The sequence below is a fragment of the Pyxicephalus adspersus genome, chromosome 5 (genome assembly GCF_032062135.1).
Source record: "Pyxicephalus adspersus chromosome 5, UCB_Pads_2.0, whole genome shotgun sequence".
NCBI classification, from domain to species: domain Eukaryota; kingdom Metazoa; phylum Chordata; class Amphibia; order Anura; family Pyxicephalidae; genus Pyxicephalus; species Pyxicephalus adspersus.
This window is the reverse complement of record NC_092862.1, coordinates 122,944,410-122,967,086: the sequence shown is the minus strand read 5'-3', so window position 1 is coordinate 122,967,086 and position 22,677 is coordinate 122,944,410. Positions and strand designations below refer to the sequence as shown.

Below are 22,677 nucleotides of genomic sequence, written 5' to 3'. Positions count from 1 at the left end.
AATTATGTTACCTGCTTGATTTCCGCCCATTCATCAAAAATTGCTGAAGTGCACATGCACAGCACATTGTTTGATCCCAGGGATAGCTGGCAATCCCAGCATCCCTAGTGGGTGCCAGGAATGAATGAACTCAGTTAGGTCATCTTGGCCAAGCCAATCAAGGTGGCCAAAGATTGGAATGCAGAAAAGAAGAAGAGAGAAGATGGTGGTACTCACCAAATATGATGGATAAAGAAAAGGTAAGGTGAAAATGAGAAAAAAGCTAGATCTTTTCTTCACAACACTGCCATAAAAATGTGTTTATTGATACTCTGCAATTTGTAGGGCTTTTAACAGCCTTTCCCAACCGTTCTTCTTGAAAGTCTTTCTACAACATTATATGTGTATGTGTAAACGCATGACCATTAGGCTAAAAGAGCATTTCTGAGGTTAGGTAGTGATGGTGGATGAAGGAATCTGGCTTGCAAACAGCGTTCAAGTCATTCTAAATGAGTGTCTGAAAAAGAGAATCATTTATTAAGTGCATGAGTCCTCTTGATTATCATTATTTGTAGGGTATTATTACACCTACCACACACGTTAAAATCAATTTAAAGGCAATCTGTCAGGATACTATTATAGGGGCTGCCACTGATGCCATGTTGTTGAAAGTATATGTTGTAGGACTGTCATACTGAGCTTTCTTTCACTACTTGATGAGTCACCTATCTAAAAATAAAGCTGTGTATATTGGGACTACAGAACACTTGATGTACACATTCCAATGTGACACACAAGTAAATTAAATGGATGATAGCTCCACAGCTTCTACCATCATAAATGATTGCCACCTTGACCAGAGCAGCATCAAGTAAACCAAACCTTGCTTACAGCGATATCGCCATGTGGTATCAGGTAGTACCTAACTTAGTTTGATGTCCCATTGAAGCCTGTTGGATCCTAGGCCCAAATTAAACATAGGAAATAATCTCCTTACAAGGCTCATATTAGTCCAGCTCCTCCTTATAAATATGTGGCATTTTTTAAATGAATGCTATGTGCCTTTGGAATAGGGCTGAGAGGAGCTTTGTTGAGTTTCTATAAAACCTAGATCAAACCAATTAAACTTTGTGTTTGCCATTTGGAATGAAATTGGTAATGAAAATAAACTGAAAATTTTGAGATGCCACCAGAACAGTAATAGTGAGGAAATCATTCACTGAAGACAACAAAGAGAAAACAAGTGAAGGGAAATCCCTCTAATGAGACACAGTTGATTAAAAAAAAAACTAGGCCTCTAAAAAACATATTTGACTCGAGCTGCAATTATTTAAACACTAAAAATCTGTTTCCAGAAAATATCACTGTTAATTGATTAGATATCTATTTTTGTAACACTGCTTGTCATGTAAAAGTAAGTGTAAAATATTAGATTTAGACGATATTATCTGTTTTAAAATTCTATAAGTGGATTCATTCCCAAGTCATATATATGAATTATGTATAACTGTGGAATCAGTTTTCTTTGCCATTGAATGCTATTTCCCCATGAAGTGGCATTTTATCTCCATCTCAAATGGCTCTTTTTTATAAAAGACACCTTAGAAGCTCCAAATTTTCATCAGCCAGAAACATGTGGTGGAGGTAAGTAGAGATAACTCATGCAACAATGCTTCTGAATTGACTTTTACATATAGTCCCATGGTAACAAGTGCTAAAATAAAGCAGGCAGACAATGCAAGATAATCTCTTTTGTGAAATAGCCAATGTGATCTTTCTATACAGATGATAAAAATACCCAGTGTTAAAACACACTATAGGAAGCTATGCAAATAATTTCCAAGGGGAGGCAAATCAGAGCCATCTGTTGTTCTATTTATAAAGATTCCTCAAACATTTAAGGAAGATCCCATTCTTGCATTGAGCATAACTACTTTGTAAAAATAACAGTTAATGCAAAGTTTAAAGTATATATACAATAAAACCCAAATTTCCTTTTTTGTTTGTGGATAGAGCTGACAATGGGTAAAATTACCAATATTTTTTAATTTGCCGTTCATGTCCAATGGGGTAGATTCCCTTGTTTCCCTATTTTCTTGCCATAATTAATGAATGTTTGATGTTTTCTACCTTCTGTCCTGGTCATAATGATAAGAAAGACAAAGGGCATGATTTATTAAAGCTCTCCAAAGCTATAGAGGATACACTTTATCAAAGTGATTTGTTATGTATTAGTAAATGTTTTGAATCCTATACTTATATATATATATACTTATATATATATATTGCTGGATCACCCAGTTTCACTGAAAAATGGTATCCTCTCTAGCCTTGAAGGGCTTTAATAAATCAGGCCTAAAGAGGGAGGGTAGATAGAGAATGGGAAAACAAGGAATGATAAAACATGACAGGGTCTGGGTCTTTACCCTACCAATAACACCTTTAAAGAAAATCCATTTTTATTTTTTACCCTATTTTAGACCCAGTGACAATAATGAATGCAATTGGATCACAGCTGGTGGGAGGATCCAGTAGGGTGCTGGCTGAAAACACCACAACACTCTACTTTATGTAGACCGACCCATAGGTAATTTTCATCCTCCATGATTGATTGAACTAAAATCCAAGAATAAAGGTCACAGGCCCAGGGTCTGTAAGGCTGGGGAGGAAAGTGTTAGATGATGCTGGGTGTCTATCAGCCAGAATATAAAGTGGGCTTTATCTGCCTTGCTACAGCTTTATTGTTCACTATGATGAGTTGATTGTGTGCTGTAAAATCAGAGTTTTCAAAGGGATTTCAGTGCAGGAGAAGAACTTGTACATGCTTTTAAGACTAAACATAAGGAGTACAGCTTTAAGTATGGCAGATACTAAATATAATGTCAGATATTACCACTATAGTACATAGCATGGTAATATTACAAGAATATACAGTTTAATATTGCTATATTATATAACTCATGATATTGTGCAAATATCTTTATAATAAATCTGATAACTTGGTTGCATTTAATACCTCATTATGAAATAAGACCCAACACTTGACGCGGCAAACCACTTTCCACACTGTAACAGGTCGAAATCCTTATTATAGACTAAAATATATGCTTATTTTTATTTGAAGAAATGCAGATTTTAACTAATTGTATGTAAAACATTACCAATGTATTGGTTATTACAGGCAGCACATAAAATATTTGATAGAAATATTTTAGCTGTTGGAGAGTAAACACTTTCCTTTATTGTAGAAGATACAACTGGCCAGTGTTTTGGAATGTAGAGCATCCACTACATTTCCAAAATAGGAACCCATACAAAATGAAGCCTGGTGAGGGTCTGAGACATTGTTATGCCACAGGAAAAGGCTGCTGGATAATATATTCCATAAATTGTCATTCTGCATTCTGAAATGTACTAAAATTATTTGCAGGTTATAGTTAAAAGTTTGTATATTCAAACATAAAAATCTAGTTCATAGCAAAGTCTCTTAAATAAGAATAAAGTATGATTAGGGATTGAGATATACAGTACATTAAACACCAAAGGTTCCCATTTGTTTAAGGCTACATACACACAATAACTTTCTGTAACTGAAAATAATCTTTTGTGATAGTTTCCAGCGGCCAACTTTTATACTCTGGTTCAATGGAATGTGGAAGGATAAGCAGGCGGCACTCTGCTGCACCTACTCATAAGAAAGTGAAGCAGTCATCCCTGGTTGGTTGTTTACTTATCTTCCACAGTGGATCTAAATTAGTCCATCACCAATGTTTTTCTTGGAAGACACTTATCTAGCGTGTGTATGTAACTTAAGTGTACCTTTGGCAGCAATTACCTCCTAAAATTTTTTTTTTTGGGTATGACAACAAGGTTTGTATACCTGGATTGGGTTTTTTCTGCCATTCTTCTTTGCAAATCCACACAACCTCAGTCATGGTAAATGGGGATCATCAGGGGGGAGCCATTTTCAGGTCTCCCCAGAGATTTTTGATAGGGTTCAATTAAGGGTTCTGGCTGACAAATCTATGTTGTCCTCACACACATCATGTTTAGCTTATATAACAAAAAGACAGAAAAGCAAGAAGGTACTTTCTTTTTTTAGAACCACCACTATGATATTCTGATCTTTATAGGGTCTAAAAGGTATGTATGTTTTAAACAAAGACTTAAGTGACTTGATCTATCAGTTTTAGAACTTCCCTGCTGTACAAGAGAACAGAACTGATTGTGATAGTACTTGAATGGACCATAGAGAAAGTATCATTCATGGTAATAAATATGAGCTTTGGTGATTATATACACAAGTGTATTTACCATTTTAATACAATTCAGCAAGTTTAGTTTGAGGACATGGCCACTGCATTCTATTTTCTATACACAGATTGTTGTCAGTGTCCTTTCTGCATTGGTACAGTGGTTCTGTTTTTTGCTATTCTCCCCTGCTTCCTTTATATTCTGGAGTGTATCTGCGGCAGTCCTCTGGGCATTTTGTTGAAGTGATTATCCTCTCAATCTCACGCAAAAGACTGAGGCACTAAGGCAGGGGGTCACAGCTGCTCTTCCCAGAGGTGCTGACACAGATGTCAGCTCCCCAATCACCAGGGAACCTATTGATCACTCCATACATAAATACATACTAAGCAGCACCCAGCACCAAGGCAACTGCCACCACACACCAGGAGTGCAACCATACAGAAGTAGATGCTTAGACTATAAATTATTTTCTTTGTATATCGTATGGTGACTAATTTTCCCTTTATTTGAAATGTAGGTGGTATAATTAAGTGTTATGGGTCATTTAAAAGTTTAGCAATATATGAAAATGTCCCTATAAAATATAATATTGATGTGCAAAAATTAAAAGTCCTGATAGTTCTATTTGTATATTCAATTTTGCATTTGTATATTGAGCATGAAGTATATCTACTTTTAAAACCTTTTACATTTTGGAGTAGAGGATGGGTAAAACCGCCATTGTTTTTCCATTTATGTCCAGAGATTTCCCTTTATTTTTTGTCCTGTGGACACAATAGGAAGTGACTTGATATCTTCCCAATGTATTGAAACCCAGGAACAAAATTTAAATGTATTGCAGTATACTAGTCCTTGGCTGTGGTGGGTGAATTATTTACCTTTTTGAAGGCTTTTTCTTCTGCCTTTAGCTCCACTTAAATCATTGATGGACTAAAAATATATTTAGGAAGTGCCCATTGTTCATATCCTAAGCAGCCATATTGCTTGTTTAGGAGGGTAGTGGGAAGGAAGCTGCTTTCAGTCATTTGCCTGGTGGCAGGAGAATTACATTAATGCTGTATGTGAGTTCATGTTAAGATGGCTACACGAGAGCCATTATTGATGTGTCTTTTAAAAGTTTAATACCACCCTAACATAGTGATCTTGCCTGAAACTAGAACTTGGTTTCCTTGAGTGATAACTCACTGTACAGTATTTTTGATAATATTCTGGGGTTGTTCTGTACTCTTAATGCTTGTGTATGCAAGCAATTCACTCTCTGTAATTTCTGTTATTAGAAATAAAATATGTTATAAATATAATTTATATTCTTGTCTACAGGGGAAGAAGGGAAGGGAAGTCTCTTTAATAAAAGCAGCTGGCAAACAAAAACTGAAACAGGTTCATCCTCCCCTACTCTTTCCCCCAAGAAAATTTGGCTTTAGATAAATTGTACTTTAATTTTTAGTGTTCACATATATTTTAGAAAACAATTCATGCTACATATATTTTTATTTTTAACATTTCCATTGATTGGTATTTCATACTCGCTTCACCACCTATGCAATTTTCTCAGCAAAAATAATTTATTTTTAAATCGACCAAATAAAATACATCATCTAATCTTTGTTAAATGTTGGATTAGGAGAATAAAATGTAAATTATATATAGGCAATTATTCTATAATATTGCCTATCTAACAATTATATCTATATTAAAAATATAAAATCTTTATATATTGTTAAATTTATTGATACGTAGAAAGATTCAAGTGCTACTGTTCATTTCAGGGCTCCTCTATGTATTTTGAATGAAGGATGTGCACTCCTTGACACACTCGATTCTAAACTTCTTTTTTCCACTAGAGGGTATAATAAACCCAACAAATATTTCTTTGTGTGTAGTAGTGTAATAAAAACATGGCACACCAGGGATCATTTAAAGCGTGCAGAAATGAATACATAATTTAGCTGTATAGTAAAAGCCTGTTGTAAAAGGTATAAAAGTAACTAATGGTCTAGCTATTATTTCAGAGATGGAATATTGATCATAGGCCGGTGATGTCTGTTGTTTCTCAGATGTTTAGATTTTTTTTATTGTCAGTTAATACTGAAATGTAAAGCATTAATGGCATTGATATTTTACAGTGTGCTAAAATATTAAGCAGCAAATAACAGATAATTGGGTATGACATAATATAATAGGCTATATAATAACATAACAATAAAGTTTATGGCATCCATTGTGCTGCATTAGATTTAAATAAAAATAAATAACATTCATTTCACCTGTGTGGCATTAATTCCTGCAGGGAGGGAAGGCATGGGGTGTTATATTGACCAATATTTGCTTTACACATTCAGCAGTCATATACAAAAAAATTGAAAGGAAAAAATGAGTGTCCAGGTTGCATTACAGAGGCCCTTCAATTTTAAAGTTGTCCACCCGTGCTATAATGCATGTAAAAAGAGCTGCAATTGCTGTACTTGCTGGTTAACTATTGAATTCCCCGACAAGGAATAAGCAATCAACCTGTTGGGTTCAAATTTACTATTGGCCAAATCCTTATGTTAATTTGTGATGCCCAGTAAATGAGCACTAAGCTTGATGTAACACAGTGATATCCACATCGGGGTCCTTTGTCTGTATCCCAAGACATTAGTGGTTTCTAATTTTTCAGGCAAAAGTGAACAAACAAATTTCTTTATAAGCTTCCTGTAGGTTTATGAGTTTAGGATTTCTCAGTGTTCTCAGATGATATTCTGCATCCTCTAAAACAGAGGTCAGCAAACTTTTTTGGTCACTAGGCCATTTCAGGGGTAGGCAGGAGGCCAGACTCTCTCTCGAGTCCCGCTCTAATGGCTCCGCTCCCACCAGGAATGCCCCCTGAAGGGAAATCCCTCTCCTCCACAATTCATACAGAGGAGAGGGAATGTTCCCTATTTACCCTGGTGGCGGAAGTGTTAACGCCAGCCATGGTAAATAGGGAAGGGAGCCACAACACCGAGGCTCAAGAGCCGCATGCGGCTCCGGAGCTCTGGCCAGCCGGGATCAGGCCGGATCGGCCAGGGGCGTTAAGGCGGAACAAAGCACCGGCTAGGCTGTATCTGCCGTATCTGGCCTAAATGTCAGTCTACCTGGATATTCACAGCTTTAACATTCAGGAGAACAAGGCAATGAAAAAGCTTAGGTTATTGCTAAAGTAATATATCAGCCATGGATTGCTAAACCACCCTGAATGCTTATGCTTCGGCTGACTGTTGGAACACAGATTGTTATCAGAAAGGGCTGTAATGCATGTAACAGCTCTCTATCTTGGATATTCAATTGGCACCAAAGTATTACTGCTGAGCAGTATGTCTCCAGGGAATCCTCTTTCTTAAACCAGAATATGTGAAGATTCTTAGAGGAGAAGTGGAGGCCCTATCAGAGGCAAATTGATGAGCTAAAACTCTTTCACAACTGATTTGAAATAAAGGGGAACACTGTGCCTTAGAGGACACCCATGCAAAATCTGGGTGCAATACGATAGCAGGATACAACAGAGCAAGGACTTTGGTTTTCAGCTGAAGTTTTGCTAGCAAGGCTGATGAATAACACTTAACAATAACACAATTCTTAAATGAGGTAAATAATAGTGGAAGTAACAGTTCAAGCTGTGACATGAGTTTTTCTTTGCAGAACCAGGAGTTATATATATCAAATAGGAGACAGTTTCACATTTCAGTCTCTAATAAACCTATGTAGGGGATTGGGAGGGATGATTTTAAGGAAGAACAAGATTGATTTGGAAAGCTCTCCTTTTACATATTTGATTGTTTTCTTTAAAAAAAAATTGGTACAATAAACAGATAAAACTAAAAGCCTTTATTGTAATTCTTATTGGAAACCTGACATGCAGTAGAGTTGTTGGAAGCATTAAACCAAAAACATCTTATGGAACTGGCTACATGGATGTTGAAATTTGTAATGATGCCCTTAGAGTGCTCAGTGCCTGGGATGAAAAAGCCTAAATGGATCTTGCCAGCTGAACCACCTAACGTGAAACAATAGCTATTAAGTACAAAATTAGTTATTTATTGCTTCTGGGTTTCCTGGTCTTTGGCCATCTTGTTTGGCCAGGTTGGGATGACATGATGCTATGCGTCCAGGGGTTTATTTAGGCCCAGAAAACCCAGGGGGTGCCAGCATACCCGGCATATCCCAGCATCGTACAATGAGCTGCGAACAAGGAAGTATCTTTTATTGAGGAAGGGGCGTCTCTTGTGCCTTTAGGAAAGTAAAAACCTGCTTGCTTTCAAATTTGCACCAGACATTTTTGGGTTTGGGCAGGGTCCTCTTCTCTCCTGTGTCACTGTTTGCATATTCATCAAGTAATATCCAAAAACACTCTGACCTGAATTGGCGTTTTGAAATAAAAAATAATTTGAAATATGAACATTTAAATGCATCGCTTAACACTGGGGAAACAGCCAATATCTTCTCAGTGTACCCAAAAATCTAAACAGTGTGTCATTTATTCATACCATGACCCACCCTGCCCCTGTGCAATATGCTTATGTTCTTACCTAAGTGGTAACTGGCTGGAACTGGTTTGGGTGAATGAATTGATGTACAGTAGGTAGTGGCACAGTAGGTCCCTGCTTTCCGAGTTAACTACATATGATTATTCATCAATGGCTGTATGGATATGAATAGCACATCTGATTTGTGCATGTTTTTTTCTGCTTTTCAACCCAGCAACATAACTTCATCTGTGTCAGATGCGATCTTACTGATTTGAATATTGTTGACGTTTTATCTTATCATAGAAATTGTCTGGGATTTGGGTTTCATCTGAAATCCTTTTTTGAAAATATCCAATCTTCTTCAAAAAGAACAACCTGCAAAAGATAGCATATTAAAAGTAGGAACCTGTCGAAAAGCACACTCTGATAAATTGTAGAAGCAAAAATATGTTTGTGATCACAATAATTTGGCATTTGAAATTTTAAGTTATAAAGCCATCATGGACTTCTTTATTAGACTATAAATAGGCATTTCACTTTCCTTTATATAACACTTTAAAATGATTATACCTCTTGCTGAGAAAATAACAACTTGTTTCTGGGCGAATTTATTTTCCAAACAGAGACCTACATTTTATATTACAGTTACATACTGCTGTGCTGTCAGCATACCTGGCAGCAGTGTTCCCGGCTTCTGGTGCGTACAGTGTGACAGTTATGCTCGAACATACATACACATGACATGACCTTAAAGCTTGTCCTTCTGTACTCCTCTTATACCATTCCTTCACTATCCTACAAATGTGTTTCTTACCTGAATGACACAACAACACGTTATCCTCATTTATATCCTATTTGGTTTGTTTCATATTCAGTTAAGTAAATTAATGTTCTAGCCTAAGTGTGGGTAGGGTTACTGCCTTTTATAAAGCCAATATAGATAATAAAGGATTGAAAAATTAAAACAATTTTTAAATCCTTTGGTGTTAAAAAATAAAGGTACATGATTTGCAACATTTGTATAGGGGTTATTGAAATGTTACACATTTGTGGTTATTGAAATGTTACACATAAACATATTATGTCAAGCCATTTTTTGTTTAGTTTGAACAGAGTAAAGACAGGTTAGAACTTCATCAATTTTTTATCTTTTTTGTGTTCCTGTAGCAAAATTACCCTTACTTCCTAATTACTAAAATCATTTTTAACCAAGTATAAATACAAAAAAGCAATGATTGATGGGGCTCTTATAATAAACAAACATTGTACATAAATTTAATGTATTTAAATTTATTGCAGACCTATCATCACATTATTTTAAATATATAAAAGGGTGGATAACTCTTTTATAGAAAGCAAAAAATTTGTTTTTTTTCTAAATCCCTTTCCCTTTGCTCTTGTCTGAAGGGACAGAATAGGAAGCTCAGAGCCTCCTGGGATACCTATAATACATAACCCAGAAGGCTTCAGGCTGTTCCTTCTATGCATTCCCCATCCCAGGTATGTGCAGAAGGGGCTTTGCCCACAATTGTAAAAAAGTGCCACTCTTAAGCATACCAGGAAACCTTACCCGATTGCACAGTATGAGATCAGGTGACGTCAGAAGACGAAGGAAGCTCCTGGCGGTTCTTCCACGGTGGGATGAAGAAAGAATCCAGAATGACCCAGGACTGAATCAAATCCAATTGTGAAGTAATCAAGGGCACTGTAAGTGTCATTTTTTATGTTAATAAAAGTTATGCTTTAAATCAGCAATATCAATCATCAAATCCATTGAGCAGAGATTGTATATGATGTCTATGAGAAAAGACAACACCAAAAAAGCTAAACAATTGAATTCAGGTACTTTCTGGGTAATGTAGTGTGACTTACAAGCTTGTCATAATACTTCAAATTCAATAGATATCATCTAGATGGCTTTTAAAAACATACATTAAAAAGGTGATTTCTTAAGCTTAACTCCAAACAGATTTTAAAGGAACAAGCAATGCATCTCTGTAAACATTAATACGTCATGTAATGTATTTCCTAAATACAAACAGTGTAAATATGTAAAAGTATAGCTTCCGGTTACTTGAGAGTTACTAATAAGAATACAACTAATTAATGATATACCCAATACTATACTATACCACACCACAAATTCTGTATTGAATTGATATTCTTCACTTTACCCTGTACCCAATTGTGACCAGCCAGGAACGCAGTAGAGGTCCTATATACAAATGCTGAGATCACATGGGAGCTGCAGGAGTGTAGCATGAATTGTGGGCTTACTGACAGCATGGCGCACCAAATTTAAACCTAAAAGATTTTTTTTATGGGGTCATGTAGCAGTTGCTCAAGAGTGTTGTTTGCTTAAGTTCTGGATAATGAGGAGTTTATACCACACCTTTATTTAACCCGGGGGTTAAATTAAGGCTGTTTCCTAGCAGCTCACGTCTATAGGGATTGTAAGGTGGGCAGTATGAGGGGGGCAGTGTGAGGTGGGTAGTGTGAGGAGGGCAGTGTGAGAAAGCCACTGTGAGCTGCAGCTTTCCTGTCACTATAGACTTGTAGTGCAATATCTGTGCAATCTTCTGACATTCAATCCATTTTCAGCTTCATTAGCTCCAGTCACCTTTGTGTCATACTCGGGATATATATAAATAAATATGTTTACCATTTATATTGTTGGGAGATAATTCTTTTTTAATTTTTTTGAGTTTGAAATTTAAAAAAAATTCTTAGGCCTCTTTCTCTTTTATAAGCTTGTTCCAGATTAAATGTTAAGCAAAACCTCTTTGTTTCCATATGAAAAAGTTTTATATCTAATGAGAAAGAAAACCTAATTTTTTTCAATAAATTTTAAGTTTGGCCCCCAACTTGGTCTAAGTTTTAAATTTCGGCCCTCTCTGTATTTGAGTTTGACACCCCTGATTTAACCTGTCCTGACAGCCCTTTTGCATCCCTTGTACAGCACGGCTGGAGAGTGAAAGGGGGTACAGTAGAAGCACAAGGAGCTAAGTAGAACATGCTGATAGGAAGAGAAAGCAGACTAGCCTAGAAATAAGCTCATCAATGTTCTGCTACTTGTTTCACTGCCCAGTTACAGACTGGACAACCTGGGGTCAGAGAAAATGGGTTGAATAATGTTGGTGATCACAAAATGGACAGCTAGCCACAGAAAAGTACAGTAGGGAAAATATCTGTATTGAATGTGAATCTTGCAGTAAAATCTGGGTTTGCTAGTTTATCATTTCATGGTCTATTCATTTGTATCTTATTTTTGGCACTGGCTAAACCAATTTTAAAGATTGACCTTGGAATTGTCAGCTAATTGACAAAAAAATAAAGTCTAGGATTTAGCACAAGCATTTTTATGTTGCAGGATAAAGTAAAAGACTGCATGAGGAAAAACCTAAATTCTAGAGAACCAAACCTTTATATGTTTACCCTGTTTCCCTCCCACACCTTAGAGTTTTATGAACGAGATGACATCTGTCTAGCATCAGAGAGTTTTTGACAAATATGGAGTCCAATTTATTACTTTCCTAGTGCTAAACAAAAGAAAAACTCATAAAAACTTTAGATGTCAAACCTTTCCAATGGCCATGCTACTGAGGATGCAGAAGTGTTTGAAATTTCTTAAGACAGTACACAGAAAACACAGCAAAGAGCATGGGAAATATTGCGGCATTCTGCCAGCTATGAAATAGGGAATACAAGCATCTAAAGAAAACTATGGGGTTGAAATTTAATAATGTTTTCACCTAAAATTCACCCAACTTTTATTACAATTTTTTTTACATTGGATTCAATTACAAAATGTATGAATATTTTTTATTTAGAAAAAAAAAACAAGTGAGAACACTGCAAAAAATTTCAGAATATACAAATGTCTTATAAATCACAAGGGGAGGGTGATAGGAATGGAAAAAGTCCTTGTTACATAAAACCAGAAGGAATGCAGTAGTCCATCCAAGGGTTTTTACATTAGCACATTAGTAGTGCCTTTGAGAATGCAGGTAAGTTTATCATTAACCACAATCCAATTGAGTTTCGCCTTCATGACTGATAAAGTGATGGCAGTAGATTTCCAAGCATTAGTATCACAAACTGCCAAAAGCAAATACCACATCAACTTTTTGGATGGTTTGGGGAGGGGTAACTAGATTATACTTAAAAGCACACACTCAGGGCTAGCTTGCATATAGTAATGTGTAGAACCAATGACAATAATACTCCCTACCCTACTCCACCACACCCTCTAAAACAAATGCGTGAAATAACTTTTACTTTTAATTAATACATTTAATCTAATCTAATTTAATTCCATGTCGAAAATGTATGGATTTTAGGTAAAACTGGGTTGAAAACAGTTGTTTTTTAACGACATTAAAAACATGTTGTGGTTTGTAATTGTCATTTAAAAACTGTATACTGTAGAAAAACTTTTTTCTTTGGAAAAGAAAATTATACCTGGGGATTTTCTGGCTTTAATCCTGAAAAGCTGTCTTTAAACTTATGTTTTACATGGCAGTTCTCTGGATAGGACAGAATTGTCATGCTTGGCAGGCAGGTCATGAAAGTGCAATAGCTACCGAAGGGAGAACTATGTTGTCTGCTTCCTCCAAAGGCAACCTAGTCTGGACAGAAAAGAACAAGGACAGGGCTTTCCGATTAAGAACCAATGTCAGTTTCAGTACGGGCACTGAGGAGTGAGGGCAGACTGCATTTCATTTGGTTTCCCCTTATCATGTGATATACCACAAGATCAGAAATTAGAATAGGGAGATGCTCCCATTATACCTGAGTAAAAAACACACAAAGAAGACAGCCTGTATGTACACAGAGGGTTTGGGAACAAATCCTAGCCCTTGTTCCCTTCTTCAGAACCTTCCAGCTCCCCACCACTACCCTGGAGTCACCCAAGGCCCTCTTAGTTTAATTCACACCTGAGAGCCCCTTTCCAGCCTTTCAGCTACCTCCACCTCCTCCGCCTTTATTCCAGACACCAGTGCTAAAGCAGTGGTTGACATCAACAATAAGTGGCATTTTTTCTCCCTCTGGCCCTGATTTTTTAAAGCTCTCCATGGCTGGAGAGGATACACTTTCATCAGTGAAGCTAAGTGATCCAGCAAACCTGGAATGGATCTGGTCCAGGATTGAAATCCATTCCAGGTTTGCTGAATCACCGAGCTTTACTAATGAAAGTGTATCCTCTCCAGCTTTGGAGAGCATTAATAAATATTAAAGTGCCACTGACACAGCAGCATATTTTGTCCCCAATGACGCTGACACACACAACTATGGACACAAATAAAATACTTTATTATGTGATCCACACAGTGGCATTCTTTCCTTCAAGTGACAACACATTTTTTTTTCCTTTCCCACTTTAAGCCTGATATGTGATATGCCTGATAACGCTATCAAACTGTATAGTTTGCCGCAGTGTGCCACAACCATTAGTGCACACTGCAACAATTACATACATCCTAGCAGCTCACTTGACTCCATTAGTAGCTGCTTCCTTTCACCAGTGATGATTTACAAAAAGTTTTACTTGTCAATGGATTTGTGATTTTGTTCACTCAGTCTTGTGATTCTCACAGCCAGAACGATTCAACTTTACTGCCACCTGAATGAAATGCCTTCATTGGAAACTAATGCAAAACTAACAGAAACAATGCCTATTCAAAAAGAGAAAATTCGAGAAGGAAAGGTAACGTAGGTTGGTACATCGCTGAAGATAGAAATACATGGGGCACAGGTGTGAGTCACAAGACTGGCTGAGCAAAATAACAGATCTTTTCTGGCAGGTAAAACAGTAAACTGTTATGTATATCAGCTGTGTATTAAGCTGTTTGCCTGGAGCTGCACTCTCATATTAAAGTAAAGAAAGTTGACAGGATAAGAAAATTAAAATGGCTTGCCAAGGCCTGAGATATTCCAGCTCTCCTTGCAATAGGTCACAAGTTTGGCTTCCACTGAGCCTTCCATTCTCTGGTGCGTGGCTCAGAATAAAATGTTCTTTAAATAATGGATACACTCAATGCTTTCTTTTGAACTGGCAAGTTTTTGTACAGAATCTTTTATAGCATCCTCTATTAATTTAAATCAAAGCATGCCTTGCCGTAGCGTCCTCTAAAATGCCTTTTTTACTTGATGTGGTGTTTTGTGGTTTAGATTGTGATCACACAGCCTTCCTTTCAATCTTTTTTTTTGATTTCTCCTAATCATACCGCACGGACCTTCCTCTCCTGCGAGTTTCTGATTTGATGCATTTACGACGGTCATGACAAATCCTAACCCAATTGTTGTTGTCATGGCAACCTAGGTGCCTGTTCATAGTTTATATTGCTGTGTTTATTGCATTATTCTGCTCAAGTGTCTGTATAGAGAAAAGATTGTGTGTAAATGTGTCATTTAATAGAAAAATAAACATATCATTGTTCTGATGTCTACAAACATAAAATAAACTTACATCTTGGATGTTTGCTAATATAACGGTTGTGATATAACCATTTAGCTAACATTGGTCTTCCACAATTGACAATAAAAATAATCTTTTTTTTAAATTTTTGTTATTTTTTATTATTATAACATGCTCAGCTTGGCTTGCAAAAATTTCTGGGGGAGCTAACTGTAAATTTTGGGGTTGTGGAGGAAACCAAAGTAGCTGAATAAACATGTTAATTTAAAAAGAACATCCAAACTTCAGGTAAATAGCGTCCTGGCCTAGATTCATATCTGGTACCCCTGGCTCTGTGAGTGCTAGCAACTCAAACCACCATGCTGAAGAACATAATAATAAACTTCATTCTTTGGTACCAGTGGGATCTTGCTGCAAGGACCAGTGGATGACTGCTTGTCAAGTTTAGGAATTTTTGAACAATTGTAAAATAAGAATGAGGGCAACTGTGGTTCACTAGTGGCAACAGTAATGTATCAACTAAGGACTATTGATCAGAGCAAGAAAGTCAAAGCCAATACAACAGAAGGGTACAAACACACAAGGAAAAAACTAAAACCCCGTACTGACAGATAGTCATCTGAAAACCAGAATTAGCAGATCCTTACTTTTAAAAAATCATTATAACCTGGAACTAACCTGGGAAGCACAAGTAGCAGCCTTCAGTAGGTATACACTTAGGAATGTGATGTTTAAAGAGATATAACTGATTTGGAATATGTCAGAGCCATAAGGTAAAATAAAAGTCTCATTACATTAAATAGCATTACTTCTCTGTTAATGAATTCCCTGTTAACAAGATTTCCTCAGTACTATTCTGCCCCAAAAAGGCACAGTGTGAGGGTGAAATAAATACTATACACAGGTGAAAAGTTTGCTGGACATGAGTTTGGGCAGTATATGCAGAATTTTGTATTATGGTCTGTAATGTAAACAGGAGAAGATAACTGAAAAGTGTGATATTGGCCACAATTTACATGTGGGGAGGGGGTATGTGAATGGGCATTGTGTGCAGGAGGGGAGTGTTTGGTTATAAAGCCAATTGTTTGGGCAGCAGGTGCAGGAGAAGAGCATAGGAAATAAAAGTGTAGACAATCGATGCAAGATAATAAGATGGACAGTAAGTGCAACAGAAGAGTGTGGTGGGTATAAGGGTAGGCAGTAAGTGTGAGACGAGTTAGGAGGGTAAAAGAATAAGCAGTAGGGGCAGGAGAAGAAAAAGGTGGGTATAAGGGTGGTCAATATGTGTGGCTGAGAAATTTTTGAAGCAATGAAGATAATGTGACCACAGTACAGTTTGGTGTAGGCTGTGTTTCTGGTTACTTCGGGCCTGATTTATTAAGCTCTCCAAGGCAGGAGAGAATATACTTTCATCAGTGAAGCTGGGTGATCCAGCAAACTTGGAATGGATTTCTTCAAAATCATTTGCTAGCAAATGTTTTTAATTCTGGGCCAGATCCATTCCAGGTTTGCTGGATCACCCAGCTTCGCTAATGATTTATTAAAGCTTTCCAGTCTTGGAGAGCTTTAATAAATCAGGCCCTTTTTCTTTCTATCTATGTTGAATTGCAATATGTGGGGATGTGTCATAGTTGTGTTTTAACAATAAGACATCTCTGTGTCATCTTTTTTCAGTTTCTTAAAATATTTATTTGCCTTCCTTTTCACTATTGCAGTGTGTCAGGATCAGCGGTGGTGTTTCAAGTGCGTCCCAATACTCAGAATTTGACAACAAAGCATGTGGCAGACGCAGCAGGTACTGTCAATCATCTTTTTATATATTATCATAATCTTAGCAGACTTATGGTGCTTTTTTACAAAACAATTACAACTGAAAATTGTTTATGCACTTATCAACAGAAGAAAGGAGTAGTTTATATATACATATACTGTATATATATATATATATATCAGCCAGTCAAGCAAATGTTAAAATAAATATACCCTTTTACAGAAAAGTCATGCAGAGGCATTTTGATAGCTAGAGATTTGGGTGATTTAGTGATGGACAAGACATGAATGTATTGTCTCCCACACATCCACAGGGTTATACTTGATTTATTGAAATCTGTCTACAGAGATTCACTGAAATCTAACTCTACAGAGATATACTAAAATCTGACTCTTTACAGAAATTCAATAAGATTTGATCTGCAGTGAAGATGTGTTATGGCAGGCACAATACTCATGTCAATACAATTCTTACTGCAATCAAAAATTTTATCCATGGAACCCATATATAGCGTACAATGAAAATGTTTAAGGACCTATTTAGATCTTTGCATTCTAACATGCATTGCCTCACCGCAGTGCTTTTTATTTTTGCCTTAACAGACTAAAGCAACACACCTGTGTTTTAGTATTCTTCTGTGTGCTACAATTTAATAAAAAAGGTCATGTGTTTCTTTCTAGTGAATTAGGTTGCATGGCCATACCATTTATTTTTATATTGGTTGTCTTAGTGCAATGCAAATTAACACACAGCATGTCCCCTGCCAGATTTAAATTCATCCTAAAGCATAGCTCAACCCTAGAACAAATAGTTTATGTATTGTAGCTTTTCTTTTTCTTTACCCAGGCTTGTTTTTTTGTTTAGTTTTCAACTTTTGATCCTGCTTATAGTGAGTGACACCCTAGAACAGAACGTGTGTTTGGGACTACTGAGCACCAACTTTATAACAAAAGGGACAGGTGTCTTGTAGCTTACAGAAGGAAAATGCAACGACTGATAACAATTTTTAAAATTTATTTCACTGTTTAGGTTACTAGGACACTGAATGTCTGGCAGGATTACAAGGTTTTACTGTACTTGCAAAGTTGTTTTTAGGCAAAAAAGAGAATAACACCTAAATAATTTCATTTTCTTGATTGCAGATAAACATGATTTGCTATTTTTAACATTTTTACAATTCATATCAGCATCTGTATAATTCATTTTAACCATGTATTGTACAAAAGTTTTGCATGATGACATTGTTTGTTTGTTTGATGACATGTCTTTGTGCAGCGAACCACAGAGTCCAAGTAAAGAGTCTGAGATATTATTATTACTGATTTATTTTCTAAATGTTAAATATTCCAGAGAACTCAATATGCTATTAAACTTATTTATGACAGATAATTACCAGTAAATAGTAGAAGAGGACCGGTGGTATATTTATTGAAAAATGTTGAGTTATTCATTGTAGTAAATGTAACTGACTATAGTTGTTTTATTTTTACTAATGGATTTGCCTAAAACTTGAACACCAGATTATCAACAGTCCAGTATTAAGTTAAAACTAAGCAATACATTGACAGCTTTAGTGTAATCTATAGTATAGTCTAGTACCGTTCATTGGGACATTTTGTATCCTATCTTCTTGCATTCAATCAAAATTGTTTTTTTTCTTTAAATGCTTTCCAAATTTGGAAAGCATTTAAAGATTTGTCAAATTATCTTTACTTTTTTACCTTTTCTGGGATTCTATTGTTCATCTAAACATACATAAATGCCTTGTTCTAAGTCATCTAGTTTTCTAAGAACAATGCTTGCTGATGTGCAGGCTCAATTTGTCTCTGGTGTTCTTCAAAAAGAGAGAGGTAGAGAAGTTGCATAAAATTACTTGGAAAAAAAGCAGCAAGCATGCCCATAAGCACAGATAAAAGCCTACTGAATTAATGCTAAAATGGAATAAATAATACTGAAAATCAGGGTAAGATAACTAAAGGTAAATTTCTGACCTTAGCTTTGTTGGAATTGTTGTTTAAATTATAGTACATATTAAAGTGGACCTGATTTGATGGATCTAAATGCAGCATCAACAGAGGATTGGACACTCAAACTGAGAAGTTTTAGCATAATTTATACAGCAGTTAATATACAAAGAAGATTACATTGGAGAAGTGACATTATGTAGTAACAGTTACAGAAAACACCTGTTGGAATAGGCATGCATTAATAAAATGTTATGAAATTAATTTACTAAGCTTAGATTAGTTGTTTCTTCACTGGAATCCCCTTCCAAGTATGTTAATCACTACGTCACAAAATATTTATTGTGTCCAGCATGTGCATGACAAACAACATGGCTGTTTTATACAGCAATGCTGATGAGGAAATAACCCAAGGCCATTAGGGGTGCACATTACCTAGAAAAGGTGGGATTTACGTGGAAGAGATGTTATTACAGAATATAGTAGCATGATTAACTTATTCTTACAAAAGGCTGTGTATGAACCTATTGTCTGTGTCCAGCTTAAGAACCATTTTCTCATACCATGCCATAATATGATTAACTATTTGATTACCTTTATGTATAATATATGTATGCCTTAAAACTGTGGGGTAATATAGTTTTCTTATGTGTGAAAATCTGTGGCAAAATCTATTACACTGAACAACTTGTGATTCCAAGACAGGAGTTTTTGGCAAATGTTTCAACTTGTTGTCACAAAGTAGGAAGCTGAGGAACGGCTAAATAATATTATCTGAGTTATTAGTAAGGCTACGTACGTACCCGTGCAATAATTATCGTTGGAAAACTTGATCAGCAATTCTTCACGTTTATTTGAACGATCGTATAGTGCACAATTCTGTACATGCTGTAATTATACGATTGTTCAAATATAATCCACCAATAATGTACACACCCTAGATAGATTGTTTGAACGATGTAGGAAGTGACGTGACGGTCATTCGTTTCCAGCCACATTCCTCGTTCATCGCCATCGTTGGCCAGTCATTTTTTGTTAACCATTATCAGACAATTGGTCGTTAATCGTTTGTTTCCAACGATAATTATTGCACCTGTCTACGTAGCCTAAATGCTCGCAAATTAATCAAAAGACCCAAGATTTGTGCAATCTTCACAGCAGATATGAGAAGATTCGCTCTATCTGTCCGTTTTTTCTTTTTATTTATTTTGGAAATGACACTATTTAACCTCAAGTGAGAAACTATAGCTTTAGGGACGTGTTGATTAGGTACTCAACAAAATACCAGTGGGTGATTCAGACTTATATACTGTATCTGATTTGTTTGTAACCAAAAACATATCTATTGATATTCTACATTCGAACATACATGTCCAATTATGAACTTTGCTTTGAAAGAATTACAGAATGCATAGTGTAAATATGTACATTGCAAAATGAAATTATGTGTTTACTTTGTTCCAGTAAATTGTCCCGTAGTTCCTGTTTTTCTAATGTCATGTGCATTTTATTGATTTACTTTTGTAAGTTTTCATTACGTTCAGTACATGAAGGATGCTGGCTATTTTCTAATATGGTTCCCCTTTGTATGTGTGATTTTAATTTGGAGAACTTGGAATTGATCTTAGGTAACTGGATAGGCAGGAGATAAATGGGTCAATTAATCCAGTCAGTCTGCTGTCCACAAAATCAATATTCTAGACTTATCATTACAAGCATAATTTGCAACGTAGCAATCTTCTCCATGGCTACACATGTTTCTCTTGCTACAAAGATGTGAGGCTTCTTCTGCTCAAGGTCTGTAGTTGGGTCAGGGACAACTCATAGTTGTACTTTCTGAAGGATTTTCATTATTTTTACTTAACAATATTATAACCTAAACTAAAAGATTTCTTGTCATCTGTATCAAACCTTATTTTAAACATGCCTTTTTAGAAAGCTGTTCTGCAATGAGCGTTCTATATAGATGTCAGGCAATTAGAGCATTGAGGATGTTTGTTGGCTTATTGTTTTAATCAAACAGATTGGACCTAGTTTATTAAAGCTCTCCATGGCTGGAGAGGATACACTTTCATAAGCAAAGCTGGGTGATCCAGAAAACCTGGAATGGATCTGGTCCAGAATTCAAAACATTTGCTAATAGCTAGCAATAAATGACTTTGACGAAATCCAATCTCGTATGTTTGATGGATCACCCAGCTTCACTAATGAAAATGTATTCTCTCCAGCCTTGGGGACCTTTAATAAATCAGGCCCATTGTGTCTGATTGACCTGCGAATGGTACAAAGAAACAAAAAACACACTGTACAATGTTTTGATAGATACATCACCAGTATGAAAGATTAATATCTCCATGATTTTGATGGTTTACCTGGGTGCCACTGTGTACCTATTGACCAGCCCTGTTTTTTGTCATCCCTTGCTCTGACTACCAATAGAAGGGAGAGCGCCTCCCAGGGAGTTATACTACCGGCCTTGATTGGGCAAAGAAAGAGGATATTCAGAACAATGTTCAATTGATTTATTGATCAAGTATGTATTAGGATGGCCCTATTCTCTATTGGATTTATTGTTGGATTTGATATATACTGAATGTATAATGAGACTAATGTCAATTTTTTTTTTAGAAATTTTGATCAGTGAATTGCCAGTATAATTACCCCTTTTCTGAGACTACAAAAAAAACAATTTATAAGAGATAAGGCTACAAAATGTTAGTGTTTTTTGTGTTATTTGTTTTAAAGGTAACTTTAAATAACGAAGTGGTTAATTATCCTCAAAAAAATTTTACTGATAAAAACTACTGCTATATATAAGTTAATATCTTGACACTTTAAAAATATCCACTAATTCTTATCCAGAGATAATGTCACAGAACAAGCACTGAGGGTTGTCATTAATTGAAGGAGTAAAAGGATGCATCTACGTAACATTGCCTGTTTCCTGAGCAGGCAGGTAATGACTTTTAAATTTCTGACAAGTGTTTTCTTAGGAAAAAGGTCACAGCCGTCAATGTATGAGAGCTATGCTAATCTTTCTCAGCTGGAGACAGTTCAGGAAGACAATATTACAGCATGATAATTGGGAGTACAGTATTTATAATTCAATGGGTAGGGTGTGGTATTGTATAAAATACAACAAGCACCTAAATGGCACGGAACAATTCCAACTATATCTATAAACAAGCTCTAACTTACAGTCTCTTTAATTGATATTCCGTGTGGTTCCAAGTTTATGTCACAAATGTCAGTCATTGACAAGGAACAGTGTAAAGTAGAGTGGCTGTCTCAGTGGTCTTCTGCCTAAAATAACTAATCTTAACTCTTGAGAATGCCTACAGGCAATGATCACCCTATGTTAGTTTCAGGTCCTGGAGACTGCAATTAAACAGACAGATGGCATACAGCAATAGGCTGAAGGGAAGCGAGCAAATACTAGTTTGTTAGTCAGCTACAAACAGGCTGATGAGAGACGAGACTAGTAAATAAATTGCAATCAAGTTGTGGTTTCCAACAGGCAGCATTGCAAAAGTTTGTTGATCAAGTCTTAAGAGGTCCTGTGTTTTTATAGGTCTTCTGCAACTCCATTTCCCCCAGATTTTATGTTTTTGTAGACTTTAGGTCTTTTAATTTTTTTTTAAGAATAGAAAGGCCCATAGTCTTAGAATTAGAGGCGTAGGGCCTGCATGACAGGGTGCGAGGCTAGAATGAGATATAGGAGAAGAGTGGGGCATCGAAAGGGTTATACGGGTGTGATCGGAAGTGTGAGGCCTTTTTTAAGGAAGAAAAAAATTCCTACCCACC

General features: G+C 36.2%; 1 protein-coding gene across 1 annotated transcript in view; it reads left to right on the top strand.

Moving 5' to 3' along the window:
• Positions 1 to 22,677, top strand: part of PTPRN2 (protein tyrosine phosphatase receptor type N2) — a gene marked incomplete in the record, with an annotated part of 519,721 nt that overhangs the window by 191,095 nt on the left and 305,949 nt on the right. The window contains 1 exon segment of the mRNA XM_072412607.1: positions 16,854 to 16,933. Coding sequence (XP_072268708.1) covers positions 16,854 to 16,933 — 80 coding nt within the window.